General features: G+C 38.1%; 1 protein-coding gene across 2 annotated transcripts in view; it reads right to left on the bottom strand.

The window, feature by feature from the left end:
* Positions 1-616: 616 nt before the first annotated feature.
* slc38a3b (solute carrier family 38 member 3b) overlaps positions 617-15647 on the bottom strand; it is a 30511-nt gene continuing 15480 nt past the window's right edge. For both annotated transcript variants that reach the window (XM_005927472.3, XM_005927473.3), the window contains 10 exons: positions 14944-15025; positions 8672-8754; positions 7109-7167; positions 6573-6746; positions 6316-6395; positions 6133-6233; positions 5411-5535; positions 5173-5317; positions 4120-4223; positions 617-4030 (listed from right to left, as the gene is read on the bottom strand). In XM_005927472.3, the coding sequence (XP_005927534.1) occupies positions 3926-4030; positions 4120-4223; positions 5173-5317; positions 5411-5535; positions 6133-6233; positions 6316-6395; positions 6573-6746; positions 7109-7167; positions 8672-8754; positions 14944-15025 (1058 nt within the window). In that variant the 3' untranslated portion in view covers positions 617-3925. The remainder of the gene's footprint in view (positions 4031-4119; positions 4224-5172; positions 5318-5410; positions 5536-6132; positions 6234-6315; positions 6396-6572; positions 6747-7108; positions 7168-8671; positions 8755-14943; positions 15026-15647) is intronic.

Genomic DNA, 15647 nt, shown 5'->3' with positions numbered 1-15647 from the left:
GCTATTAAGAAGTTGGATATGGTTATTGTCCGTGAGAGGGGGGCAGAGAGTTCAGAGTTAGTGTTAGTGTTCACTGAAACCTCATCAGAAATATTTTGATGCATGCTCAATCATCCAGGTAAGGAAAACCAAAAAGGCTGATTCTGTTCATCTGGACGCAGCATTTCCAGTAGGATAAACGTTTCATCACTCATCCAAATTACTTCTGCAGACACGTCACTTGGATGAGTGACAAAATGTTTCTCCCACTTAAAAACACTACATCCAGATGAACAGAATCAACCTTTTGGGACTGGTCAGCAATGGTCTCAGTAGAAGGTTGGCCGTCAAGAATCCATTCTTAAACAAAGACAACAAGGAGAAAAGGCTGATGCATGACAAATTACTGAACAACTGGACTAAAAATCAGCGGCAACAGGTCTTACAGAGTGAAAATTGAAAATTTGAAAATGTTGGTTCAAATTGTTGTCAGTATGTGCAGATGAGTTCAAGAGAGAGGTCCAACAGTGAGTGTTCACAGTCATCCGGGAAACACAGTGGAGATTCTGTCATGGTCGGAGCTGCATGCCAGCTAGTAATGTTGGGGATGGAATTATGCATTCAAAAAAGTCCAACAGATTTCGATCCACCATCTGGAAAGGATCTCATTTATTTTTCAGCATGACAGCGATCTGAAGCATATTGCCAGTGCAATACAAACAGACCAAGATAGCAAAACACACGATGAGGCACTAACATTCATAGATGCCACCAATCACCAAAAGCCCAGATTTTAACATTACTTAAGTAGTGCGGGATCATCTTGACAGAGAATGCATTTTCCTAGCAATATAAAAAAGAAATGAAGAATGACTCAAGGCTTGCACATATTATTGTATTAATATCTATCAAATACTAAAATTGCCTACAAATTAAGAGCAGTACATAGTAAAAGAAAAAAAAAAAAAACAGAAACACACACTGTCCAAATAACAATTTGTTTGAGTCAAGGGGTAAATGAGGCCAAGAAAGACAATCTAAAAACATCTACAATTATTTTATTGGCAAACTAAAATTGTTCAGCTATTTACACTTTACAAGCTACTGTAAATATGCAACACAAATATAAAAGGCATACATTTATATACATTATTTATATAAAGTCACCAAAGTCCAGAGGCATTGTTATCTACTTGTAGCGACGTTATAATTAACTTCTTGAACTACAGCTCTAGTAACATATCACATAGATTTTCTTACATACATGATGGATTAACATTTGATATCATGTGGTGGCACATGTTTAAAAGCTATAGCATTTTAAAGCAGTAGGTAGTCAGTTGTTATTTTGGAAAGATCCCTTAAAGTAACCCCAAGATCCCTTTAGTAACTTTGGTTACTGAACTTGATGAGACTAAACCTCCAATAACACTACAAGGAGCACAGCAAGTAAATGTGACAAAGCAATACTGAAAAGGATACTGGATATTTCTTCTGCTCATGATTAGTCTGAAAAAAAAACCCCAACTTAACCTGGAGTCAAAACTGCTACAAAAAACAGAAAATAGAGTTATATATAAATAAACTGAGAATTTGTCCTTGACTTTTCTAAAGTCTGGGAGTTGTTATACAATATAAAACCATCTTTGGGTAGAAGTATTTGTCATAAGCTTTTCTCACTTTTGACCATGAGAAAATTTTCCATTGGTTTAAAAGCTGTGAATTTATGGTTTATATTCATATATATTACATAATCTAAAGCCCCTGTAGTCTGTGAAAGCATACTCCTATGTAGTTAGTCATACCCGTTATGGGTGTTGAGATCACTTTAAGCCAAAACTTGGGAGGTATTCCTCAACACACATGAATTAAACTAAAAAAAAAGTCTTCTCTCTCTGAGCGTAATGACAGTAATCGTAATAGTCTGAGGGTTTTTTTTTTAAGAACGACTTTTTAACACGTAACACAAAACAGATTGGGACTTCAGTACGCTTCACTATAAGATGCCAAATGCACAGTTATTACTTAACATCTCTATGTGACAGTGCTGGAAGGCAAATCTCTGCTCACTACACCAAATACAGAACAGACTTGACATCATGCAAAAAGATTAACTTCATGTTTATGGCCAACAAGACCAAGCAAATTACTATCAACTAGTGAAGCAATGATAATGCGACAGAATAACAAAAGCATCATCATCACATCGATCTATCAAATTAACTCATTTTAATTTTACAGATTTCCAGCAGGCAGAGCCAAAAAACAACAACAACAACAACAACAAAAAAACCCAACAACTCAGAGGTCAGAGGTCAGAGGTCCAAACTGAATTACAACTAGAAACTACATTTTCTTCATTTTTACCTAGTGGCATCTAGCAATGGATGACGTTTTGGTTTTATTTGCTTATTTTTTTTAGATATATACATCGTGTCTATACATTTGTTTATAAAATTCCTATTAAACCCTGGGTACAACCAAACTATTTACATGGCCTTTATTTATGTATTTGGAATCTGGGCAAATACATCCTTTAAATTTTAACCACGGGTGATTAAAAGTGAGCGAATAGTTGGGACAGTTTGGGAAGATGAACATTCTCTTTGATGCTGCTTAAAATTAAACGAGATCATCACCAGTTTTACGTCTTACGATAAATATAAAAGTAGAGCTACCTAGCTGTTATCTTAGCTGAGCAAAAAGACTGGAAACTGGACATAACATGCTCATTACTGGGCTTTAAACGTTCATGTAGGTGTTCTTTTTTATCCATGAAAAGCGTGGCACTTGTTTAGATTTATTTTTTTTAAACCCAGTCATCATCCAACTTGTAAATTGTAGTGATGTGGTAGAGTAAAGAAATTATTTCTGAAACCCTCGAAGAAGGAATAAAATAAGGTAAATAAACTTCTACAAAGTGTTAAAGTAAACTTGAACTCTTTATATTAAGGGTCACAGTTGGCTTATATGCACTACAAAAGCATTAAAAAGGCATTTCTTTATCAAACACTTTACATTTTAACAAACAAGTGAAATATTATTTGTGTGAATTATCTCTGTATCATGAGTATTGGTTTCATTGTATAAAGTAGAATTAAATATATTTCATTTGAAATTAAAAACATGTTTCTGGTAGTTAGCTAAATAAATATAAACTCTTGCTTTCATCGTATCTTTGTGTGCTTTTTGTTAAATGCTAAAAGGCACCCAGGTTTTTGAATAAAATTTGTTGATTTATGCATATGAAGCAAACAATACATACACATAATTAAATGTCAGCCATGCTCTAAGGCTTTAAAACACCTCACTATATAATATTACATAATAATGATGAGAATGAACAGTTCAGATCGCTGCTGGTGCAGGTTGAAATAATCTGTTTTCTTCTGTGCATTTAATGGAAAATAACTAATATTACATAAAAAATATGTTCTTTTACTGTCTCTTGTTTATACTTTATCTTAATTTGTTTCCTTTCATACTGTCAATCATACTGTCTTTCTCTGTACAGTACCAGCTGCAGCTGTTTGTGTGTGTGAGTAAAGGGAAAACAACAGGGAAAGACAATTTCACTATCATCCCTGCATCCTTGGATGTTATCGCACTAACACAGGGTAACAAAAAAACTAAACAGAACAACAACCCTGTTCATTCGTAATTATTCAAATAAAATTTTACACTCTGTTAACTTAAATAATAAAATATTGAAATGAATGGATTTTGTACAGATACATGTTAAATTACAGTCAGAAAGTGACATTGATTTCCAAGAGTGATTCCTTTCTACCCACATACTATACTGGGTGTTTTACACATTTAGAAATCCGGAAGCTGTTCTTAGCAGCCCTGTAGTGTGTTCCTGCTTACTTGACAGTATTTTCTAACCATTGACCGTTTTACAGTATGTACCCCTTCCCTAAGACTACACACAATGAAGCAGCACTTAGTGTCCTCCAACAGCGAGGCCTTCCCCTGTTGTCCAGTCGATAATAATGAAGCTCAGACTCATTACCATGAAGGAGAAACCCAAAGCGGCAAAGCAGGCAGCCTAAGAATGATGGGAAAACATTTTGGACTTAACTATCAAGAAGTTGTAAAATGATGTAACATGCATGGCAAATATTTTCATTGCCTCACCATTATCTTAGGAAGAGAGTTCATGGGTTCATCTTCCTTGGGAACAATGCGGATGTAGAAGACAGCAGGGAAGATGAAAATAAGGCAAGGAGCTGATGTGGCGCCTGAAAAATAAAAAAGCATGCAATGCTGTAATAAAACTTTGATAAGAAAAAAATACACGGGACTCATTATTATTTGTTGATGTTTGTTTTCTGTTTTCTAAATTCTCGATCCATTCGTTCTCCTCCAGGGGGTACAGGTCACTAATCTGACACAGGGCTAACACAGAGAGATAGACACCCAATTTAGAATCACCAATTAATCTAACCCCACTAAGTGCATATCTTTGGACTGTGAGTGGAAGCCGGAGTACCCGGAGATAACGCACACAAACACAGGCAGAACATGTAAACTCCACACAGAAAGGTCCCGGGCAGACAGTGGAGTCAAACTCAGGGCCTTCTTCCTGTGAGGCCACAGTGCTAACCACCGTGTCACTGCTGCCCTTCTGTAAACTTGATTTGTAATTTATACTTTTATTCAGACTTTTTGATTACGGTATTTATACAACATATACATGTGCCTAATCCTAATCCCATTCTCCTAATCCCCTCTGTTTTACATGCACAAAAAAAGCAAAATCTGAAAACAGCTCTATTTATTATATCCTCTATTTTTTCTGCTTCTGTGCATAGATTCAAAAACAGGTAAACTCTGTACGTAAACCCTTGCTTTGAGGAAGTACCCGGTAGTCCCTAAAGTTAATGTTTTATACTTTTACCTGTAACCTATGAAACATGACCTCAGTCTGAAAACAAAGTGGAACAAAAATATTGACTTAAGCTGTCAGTGTGTCCATGACACTGGTCACATTTTTAAAATTTAATATTTGTTTGTGTGTGTATACAAATGGCAACTGAAGTTACCCATAAATCCAACCTATCAGTTCCCTTACTGCCTCTTGGAGATTTAAGCATTATACCCCCTCTTCTTGAGCCTCAGACTCCAGAGCATAAGAAAAGCATTACTGTTTTGATATTATTCCAACTTTACATTCAGTATTATACGCACCAATAATGCCGAAGATTCCCAGAATGTTAGGAGCAAATATCACCAACATGTTAATAAAGGTGAGAAGAATGAGAGCGATGGCAATATGACGTAACCAGCTGAAAGATTTGGTGGGAAATATCATCTGCTGGATGGCTCTACGCACCTGTGGGCAAAAAAAAATCACATTAGAAACACTATAATGTTACAATATTAATTTAATTATTGAATGAAGACTGAAATAAAATGCATCACTTACTGGGAATAGCACAATGGGGACTGTCAGTGTTACAGCAGTAAGGACAGCCACTCGCACACACAGGATCAAAGTGTCGTAAGGATCAATCCGGCTGTATGTGTGCAGTAGTTCAGGCTCCACATTGCCTACAGAAATATCAACAGAAACTAGTTTAGCTGCGCATGAGCTCATTACTCAGCAACTGTGGACAGCATACCATGACAAACAATCTCCACAAGAGGGCGCTTGGGTTCCATGTAACACAGTAGAGGCAAATTCTGTAAAGGATGGAATCATTAAACAAAACAAAACAAAACAAAACCCCTGATTAGAAAATCTTTCTACAGAGACTCAATTTTTCCATGAAAAAGGTTACTACGCTTTTATAGAAACCACATTAGATCGTCTGGATGATGGCACTTAATGGCTAATACACAATAACTAACAATTAACAACAAGGAAAAGCTATTCCTTTGCGAGGAAAATGATTTTTATTTTTATTTTTTGCAAGATTTGTAAAGTATAATGAACATTTTAACACCGTATCTGAGTTGCCCCTCTAAAAAAAACTAATCTCCCTAGTCAAATATTTTCCAGCCCAAACTAGATTCCTTTTGTCTTACTTAATAATAACAAATATCTATCACTGTTCTGTCCACTTGATATGAACACAGCCATTTGTATTCGTCCACTGGTACTGAAACACCAATCATAAAAGAAATGTCAGGGAAAATTGCCCTCACCATAAAAAGTCAGGTAGCCAAAGAGAGCTGCCAGAAAGTACATGGTGTACATGATTAAGATGGAAATGTTGGACACCTTCTGCATCTTCTTCTTTGATGGGCTAAAATCAAAGAGTGGACATTAATGCCACATTTTGCACTGAGATGTTATCAAACATTGCAGGTTACAGATGGGCGACTCACTTGCGTAGCTCAGTGTAGATGGGCAGGACCTCAGGGTGGCAAACAAAAGCAAAAGCCAAAATCGGGATGGTGTATGCTGTCTGTTAAGAGACACATAAACACATGACTGTCTATTATTAGCAGTGCAGTTGAGCTTCCCCGCATACATGTGTGGAAACTAGCAAATACATTTACAGCATCTCAGCATCTCTGGCTTTCAATATTCAAAAGCGATACAGATCCACAGATACAAACGGTTCTTCATCTCAGCCGCCTACCTGTGGGTTGATGGTGAACATGCGTGGGGTGCAGTGGGAGTCATCATCCTCGTGAACCACACCGTTGTTGTACTCATGGATATGGACTGAATCGTTCAAGCTGAGGTGGGAAGCGGTACCATTCACTGAGAACTCCTCAAAGGGGCAGGGAATCTGAAACTTCTTGAAGATGACCTGCAAATGTGGCAACATGTGGAAGAACAAACAGGAATATCATGAAAAATAAGGATAAGGTGATATGTCAGTCATTAAAAAAACATCCTCCAGTTATCAACAACTACTTAGAAAAACCATTTCAATCTAGATTAGGGCCACTCAGCCTCTAAGTAGACAGATTTAACTTTGAACCTCTGATGTCTGTATAGTAGCTCTTATATTAGCCTTATCAAACACTGACACATTCCACCAAAAATAGAGACAAGGATGGGAAAGTTAGCAACATAAAGTGTGCGCCAGGAAGGCATGCCAGAGCAAAAGAGGCCCTGTGTGCGCAGTGACTGTGATGATGTGCCACTGTGTGTGTTGGACCAACTTACTGCAGTGAGAAAGAACACCATGCAGCTGAGAGAAAACCCGCTGGTGTAGCCAAGGTAACCTGAAAATAAAGAGAACGAGAAAATTCATAACTGCTCCTCAGACTGAATTCATATGTTGTTTGGAACCACTATTAACTGCATTAGCTTTAGATGCTCCTTGTCATAAATGAAGCTACTGCAATAAAATCCTGAAAATGTACAGAGTGACCTCACAGCACTGTGAGGGCAAAGACGGCATGTTTATACTGTGTATTAACGAGCAGAATATGCCGGAATTGAGAGTGCGATTATGTCAGGAGAAATTATTTTTAACTGAACAGCCCGCTGTTTTCGCTGTGAGGGGTAGGACAAGAACGCACTAATTGCTTGACTGCAATGTACATACCTTTGCCTTCAAAAATTATTAGATAAGTTGGATTAATTTCAAATAATCTTAACTGATAACTTCTAAGCATAGAAAATATTTCTTGAACACAAACTGGCAAATGCATGAGTTACATAAATGTACTGCAAGAAAACAACCCAAAAACTCAAACCCACTACTCTGGAGTATAATGAAAAGGAGCAAAACTACTTTAAAGAAGCTATGTTACAACGAGTAGCTGAATAAAAGGACATTAACTGTTAATACAGACTGTAAACACATAATACTTGTTATGCAGGAACCTTGCCCAGCTGCCATGGAGATCCATTTTAAACAGAAAAAAACATTTAATTAAGTTAAAAATTAAAAAAAATGTAAGTCAAACTGTAACTTTAAGTGAAGACAACATAAATATTTTATATTATTTCACTAGCTATTGATTATTAGTATATTACATATTATATTATTACTTTTTTTTTTTTTACTCTTAGGGAATTCAAATAATCTATTATTTATATTGGAAAGTTAAGCCCGCTGGTGATGTGTACATGGTCCTGGAAGTCTGCTAGACTCACAGATCAGTGAATTTGGCTTTTTTATCTGCTTCAAGCTTATCTTTTATCTCTGGTCACTGTGTGTGCAGAAAACATCTATACATTCACCTATATGCAATTGCCCACTCGCTTTAATATTGTGTCAACAATAAGGTTAAAGTTGCCTTAGTGGTCTGATTCAAAAGAGGATGTTTTTGTTTTTGTTTTCTTTTTTAACAGCAGGGCAACTGTAGGGAGAAAAAACATCATCACTGTCTGATGTATGCATTAGATCACATGTTAGCTGATTCTGATAACGGTTTTGAATGACTGCTGAAAACTCATTTTTATAGGTTAGCTTTCCCTTAATCCTCATCCCTTTATTTTTGGCCATAGTTTACAACTATTTGCTTATATGTCTGAATGAGCTTCTGACCATATGTTCGATTGTGTGCCTGTTTATGTGTCTGTACATTCGAACGTGCATATTTATCTTTAATATATGGCTTTTATTCAAACTGTGGAGCAATTTGTAGCTGTGACAGTTTTCTAATATCTGTAAAAAGGTATTATTATAGCATGTTCCAACACACTAACAGCTTTCTTTGGTAAATGGAAGTGGAAAACAGTACTCCCATAACAAAGATATATTTACATTATACTCACCAAGCTGTTTCATTAAAGCAAGGGGCAGGATGATACTGGCAGAGACCATGATGACCAGGTAGTTTCCGTTCAAGTACCACAGACTGTTTGGAGAAAAATCTAGTTTATTTTGGTAAGAGTGTGTGGTGGTAACATATTTCTTCATTCTGTACATGTAGCATAGAGTTAGTACTGTTTTTGTACTTTTAAAAATGTCAGTGCGGCTAAATCTGTGACACAAGGCTGTTAAAAATCTGTTGGTCCAAATGGTTGATGTACCCCATTTTGTCAGGCCAACAGTAACCTGTTGGGAACACCCTTGGCCGCAAGATTGTGGAAAAAATGTGTCTGCTTATGTTACTCTCGACAGAAGTACTAGAATAGTGTGTTGCATAACTCAGATTATTTATATGACAGGTCACAGTTGCAGTAAAGCAAAACACTATGGTGCCTAAACATCTTAGGACTGAAGAAGTCAGCAAATGTTACCAGTATAAGCTTAAAGTCCCTGTCAGACACTTTATCCTCTCTTTCAAACAGAAAAAAAGACATCAGACAAGTATTAGTGTTCACATTTACAGTCTCCTTCTACAGCTCTGCTAGTTTGTCATCATCAGGTCCCCAGACATGTCCTCACTCTGAACAAATATCTTGTGAAATTCATTCAAAAAGAAATATCTCTGTTGTGCAACCTCAATAGCTGAGATTACATGTATATGTTTATTCTAAGGACATGTAGACAAATGTTAGTGTTACAGTGGCTTCGTACTTCTGTGTTAAATCTACACCGTGGTATCTGTCATATCTGCAAACCCTGCTGAAACCCTGCACTGTAAACTATCTTGTAACCCACGCCATAACCTACACTGTAACCTGTGTCATAACCTGTTGTTGTTGTTGACACATCCTGTGCAGGTTCAGAGGGTGCAAACCTGCGAAGGTTTATTCTCCAATTGACTAAATAACAGTACTACTAATTATCAAAATCATTATTTATGGGTTGTTGTTTTTTTAGTTTAATTATATATTTTTTTTTTATTGTTGTTATCATCAATTTTTCAAATTTACTATTTTTCAGAAAAAGCAGAAAAAGTAGTAAAAGACATTCTTATATTTTATCAAGATACCGAAATACAGTTATTTACCTACCAATCAACTGCGCCTGCTCAAATTTGGGTATAAAAACATTATTTCCTTTTGTTATTTGCCCAAAGAACAGCTATAAATTTGAGTTTTAAATACGTTTTTCACAGATTACTGAAATATTTGTGTTTTATTGTTTTATGACAGGTGGTCTAATAACTTTGTTAACCACTGTATAAATGCTGACACTCAGTTGTCAGGTGTTAGGGTGCAGTTAGAGATGCTGCAGAGAGTCTGACTTCTTTTATGATATAGCTTTTATTGATTTGACACTGTGATCCAGCTGTTTAATAATGGATGGACATAATATATTTAAGTTTTAAAAACATTTATTTGTCTTTAATCACTACTCAAATCATCAGTTATACTAAATGGAATGCAGTGGCATCTATATGACTTTTTTCCAGTGGGACTAATCTATCTAAGCACTTTACAGTGCCTTTTTTATACTTATCCATACAGCGAGTTATTCTGTGAACTTTAGCGCTTTATCTACCTGGCATTTGCTAAGTGAATATAAATAAATGAATGTGGTGAAACAGCATGTTTATAGTCATTTTACCTGTCTAAACTTAAAACATCAGGAGCTGTAGAGCCAAATGTTACCACACAAACATGCAGTTTAAAGTCAACTGTCTCTTAAATCCTGTGCATAGGAAAGTCTTTGTCCCCTAAAGCCTGTTTCTCACTGCTAAGCCTGTTATTCTTAACCCTGCAAGAAACACAATGAGTAGGATCGGCTGTCTGCCACAGTCCTACATGCTGGAACACAGTGTGATCTATGACACTACCAGTGTTTATTTGTGTATGCATGTGTGCATGCGAATTTGGGCGAGTCACTTAAAAGCAGGGGAAGTTGCACAAATCATAGGTCATGTCTTCTTTGGCCTTTTAGGCGGTAGGTCAAATGAGAGCAGCTTTCACATGCAGGTGCACTTGCACTTGGGACAAGTTCTGTCCAGTCAAGTCTAGAGTTCAAATCCAAGTTCAGTCAAATGAAGTCTTTGGAAGTAGACTGTGTTAGTCTGACTAGCAGTATTTTAACATTTAGCTTCCAAAGTTGCATTAGCAGTGACAATAGTGACAATACAAACAGTTTTGGTTTTCTCTCCCTCAAAATTAGTTTTTGATTTAACTTTCACTGTTCTCATAGAGTGACAACCCTAGGTTGGATTAACAGATTTTTTTTATAGAACCGAATGGCAGACAGAAAAAAATCAACAAAGTAGCTACTGTTTCCAAATGTCTCAGCCTCTCTGCATTTGAACATGATGGACATCACTGGACCCTTTATATTTTGCCAAAAAAAACTTTCCCATACCCTACATAAAACAACACCAACCAATTCAGATCTACTTTAGCACTGGCACAAACTACTTAAACTCAGGCAGAGTGAAAGGCACTTGGCTGTCTCTCCACCACACGATAGCTTTCTAATTCAAGAGCCACTAGTCATAAATAAAACTGCAGACCCACTACACACCCCTCATTCCTCTTAGTTGCTGTGACGCCATGAATTTGGACAACAAGGTTCATCGAGTGGACATGAACACAGTGTGCCTCCGTTGCTAAAGGGCTGGCCCTGAGCTGACCTATCCTCAGCCTCAGAATTTGGCACCCCATTTTACACCACCTGCTGCTGTCATTTATGTGTGTGTGTGTGTGTGTGTGTGTGTGTGTGTGTGTGTGTGTGTGTGTGTGTGTGTGTGTGTGTGTGTGTGTGCAAGACATGTAGAGCAGTTACAGAGCTCAATACATCTATTTCATTTGGCTATAAGCGTTTAACGTAGGTGGCAAGTAGGTTGAGAACTACGAGAGAACTGCTGTTGTCATGTGGGTTTAGGTCAGGGGTCGGCAACCCTAAGGGTTAACTGATGGCACGGCCATAGCTGGACTGGCCATCGGGCGTACTAGGCATTTGCTCGGTGGCCCGATTATCTTTTTTTTTGTAACAGTATAAACAATGAAAGGTGGTGGATTGGCCAGATGCTGGCCGGTGTGTAAAAATAACTCAGTTGTTTGGAGGTGGCTGTGGAGGAGCTTCCACAGATTCAGTAAAATTAACAAGTGGTGGAGGCCAGCAGGTGGATGAGGGAGAGGGGAGGCAGGAGGAGAGACCCGAGGCAGCCGCCGGTCCGAGTGTCAGGTGAACTGAACTTCAGCTAAGAAGTTATGACCTGCAGTCTATCTGGGTCAGATATAAACCAAGTTTAGTTTATTTTCGTTGTGCTGACGTTTTACAGTCAGTTACAATAACCCGTACTCCGTACTAGCTAGCATGACAGAGTTTCTATACAGCTGGGTGGGTGCTATGATGTTACTGATGTTGAACTTTATTTTATTCATAAGGTTAGTTAGTAGAGTTGCCAACCTTCCCGTAAAAAGACGGAATCATCCCGTATTCAGAGAAAATATTACGCGTTTGGTGTTGAGCTGAGAAGGGACGCAGTTTGTCCTGGACTTCAGCTAGGATGGAAAAAGACACAAAGCTGGAGTTGCCTCTTCTTCTCTCATTCTCTCCCCCTCCCTCTCCTGTTGCTATTTTAATCATGAAACTGATCAATGATCAGCTGATCAGCTTTTCTCTCTTGTTTGTTTATCTCCCACTTTGCGCCAGAAAGAGGAAACCAGCGGATGTCGCGTTAAACAACAGCAGCACGTTTAAGCTTGATCAGCTGTTGTTAGAATTTATTTAATATTAATTTCTAGTATCAGCTGATGTTTGCTGGAGCCACAGCTGTAAACCTGCTGGTCATGATATGGTTTGGTTATGTGATGAGAGGGAAACATGAAGATGAAACCAGGAGATGTCCTTACTGAATCATCAGAGCTGAACAGGTGATGGAGAAACAGGTTTAACTTTTAGGTGACATGAATGAGTTGAAGGGAAGTTATGAACTGTTTCTGAGAGACAAATAACACCAGGATTCTTTTTTTTATGTAGCTGACAGCTGGTAACTGTGCAGGGGTGGATCTGGCAAAGTTTTGGCAGGAGGGCCAGGTTGGGCATTAACAGGGAAAGGGGGACACAAAGAAATACTTTCTTATTCTCTTTTAAAATGTCGGGCTGCTATTAAATAATTATCTGAAGCTTACAACCAAAGTTTTTATCTGATGTAAAATGTATAGAAATCATACATATACCAACAAGACTGTACATCACTGTCACCACAGTGTTTGCTTTCATTCAAAGTCTTTATAGCTTTAATACCTGGTGGGCCGGTCTCTAGTCAAAATGCCTGTTTTTTTGTCCCAATCCAGCCCTGGGCACGACACGCAGTGAATTAATCTGAGAAGGTGCATTAAAAAATAAATGGCCACGTCAACGATGCACATCGGAAATCAACTCACGTAGATACATTAGTTGTGCCACTTCTTAATGATAGTATCTTAGCTAACAACCCCAACTACCAGATTCAACTTGTAATTGGCTAAAAATAACTTAGCCTACCGGTGAGAGGGACGTTGTTACCTTTCCACATTCCGACACTTCAAAAGCTTCAGGAGCTTTCCACTCAGCATCAGCACCAGGGAAATACACGAATGCATCCGTAGACTCGAGACAGAATTCACAATGCGTTTTTGGGACTTTCAGTTGTATGGACCAATGTTTTATTTTCTGATCAAACCAGAAATCTTTAATGAGCAGCTAGATTTGTCTCGCATTAACTGGCTGAGTTAATGCCAGTTAATGCAACATCGAAGCAGCTGGAATCCACAGCTGTGCGTGTTCATGGAGCTTGCATTTTCACCTGCTGGACATCACTACCTGACAAGTTTAACTGTCTTCAGAACATTGCAGAGGTCTTATTGACAGTACTTGGCTCTACATATCTGTGTGAGCAGATTTTCTCTCACATGAGTGTCCTCGGGTAGCCGTCTGAATGCTGGACACTCGGAGACCTCTGTCTCTGAGTGGGAGGCCAGAGATCACACTAACATGTGTGTCTCTGTATTAACAGACATGCCATATTGGCTTAGTTTATTTTTGTTATCATTGTTGTGAGGAGACCATAAATAGCATTTGCATTTTCTGTTGTACTGTTCATTTGCTGTTATGGAGTTCTTGTTATGGATAAAAAGTCTCTTTTTTTGTTTCAAAACAACTGATAACTATTCGCTGATACCTGCCAACATCTGCAAACTAATATCATTCTATAAAGTGGTTTTATATATTGTGTAGCTGTTAATATAGAGCTTTATTAAATTTATTGCTAATGCAATCATATGGCACACTGACTTCTGAGGAAATTTTAGATGGCACTCACCATCAGAAAGGTTGCCTACCCCTGGTTTAGGTTGTCTCAGTTGGTTTTAATCTTAATCTTAAGACTTAATAATGTTGAGGTCAGGATTCTGGATTGCCACACTATGTGTTGCAAGACCCCTTACAACTGAAGGTCTTTTTTTATGACTTTAAATATTTGAAGCACCTACGACTTGAACAATTATGTAATTATGAGTCCATGCATCATTCATTCCCTTCTGCTTATTGAATACAAGGTCATGGGGCGGCTGGAGTCTATCCAAGCAAGAGGAAAATTCCACTAAAATACACAAACGAGCAACAATTGGAACAAGCCCCATGCTTAGATGAAAATCTTGTGTCAAGCCCATTTAACTCAGAAGGTCTGCACATTATGCCCTGACGTGTAATCCTGCTAGTTGGCATTATATAAATAAAACTAAATTGAACTGAATAAAGTATTCTGTTGAGTATCTTGAGTTATTGAATATCTGCCCTCAGACCGTCTAGGCTGCAGCACATAAGTATTATAGCTGCAATCCATTTTGAGCACAAGGTTTTTTTAGATTTAAACAGACAGCTGGAATCTACTTCAGTCCTCCGTGGCCTTATGCAGACCGTGTCTCTGGCATAACTCTGACGTGGACAGTGCTTGCCTCTACAAGCTGACAGTAGTGAGGATTGATGTTGTGTGCTTTAGTATCAGATGCCCAATCATGTCCTTCCTGTTGTTCAGCCAATTCCAGGCTCCCATTCTCATTACACCCCCAAACCAACTGACTCAGTAAATGCTGCAAACTGGGCCAGGCCCCATGACCCTGCACACAGTGTCTCAGCTCTGGGTCAACAACAGGCAAGACTCATGTGCTCATGTACTGAAAAGGACAGAAATGACAAGACTCACTCGCTGTTGGGCTCAACCTTCAGGAAAGCTTGGATGACCAGCGGTAACTCGGATTTAACAATGTAAAGGTAGCTGGACATAGCTGTAACAAGACAAGACAGGGGAAATGTAACATGTGGTGAAGTAAACCACAGTGCAAGTACACACGCTAACCAAACAGACATCAGAAAAACCATGACACAAGTACACTTACCACATCATGTTTACATAGGTGACACAGCCGTCGCTACTACTGTGGACACTGTGGTCACGTCCTTTGTACTTTTGGGAAATTGGATGTTTTACTAACTTTTACTACTTTCAGTATTTATCATTGGCACCAAAACTTTATTGCTTTGAAACAGGTTTAAGATTATAACTTAGCTGAGCTGGGACGATAGACTCTGTTACCTTTCAAGCAAAAATGTGTATTTGTTGAAAAATAAGGTCAGTTTTCCAATGACAATTATGCTATGTAGCTTCTTTACAGTGCAATTGTTATACCTATGAGTAATATCTGCAACTGTTTTGGTTAGAAGGAGCAGGTGAAGTTAGTGGTAGTGAGTGGTATGACTGATCACAGTGACATGCTTATGCGTTTACAGCTTGCATTAACATATTTTCCCCTTTTCAGTTATCTGGATACAGATCGTACCAGATCTTACCACGTAGTAGCAGCAAACTAGTTATGAAATCAGTATGGGGTTATCTCAATTATGGACTAA

Source organism: Haplochromis burtoni, unplaced genomic scaffold (genome assembly GCF_018398535.1).
Source record: "Haplochromis burtoni strain Fernald_Lab_line unplaced genomic scaffold, NCSU_Asbu1 Contig_100, whole genome shotgun sequence".
In the NCBI taxonomy this organism is placed as follows: domain Eukaryota; kingdom Metazoa; phylum Chordata; class Actinopteri; order Cichliformes; family Cichlidae; genus Haplochromis; species Haplochromis burtoni.
This window is presented reverse-complemented; position numbering and strand designations above follow the sequence as displayed.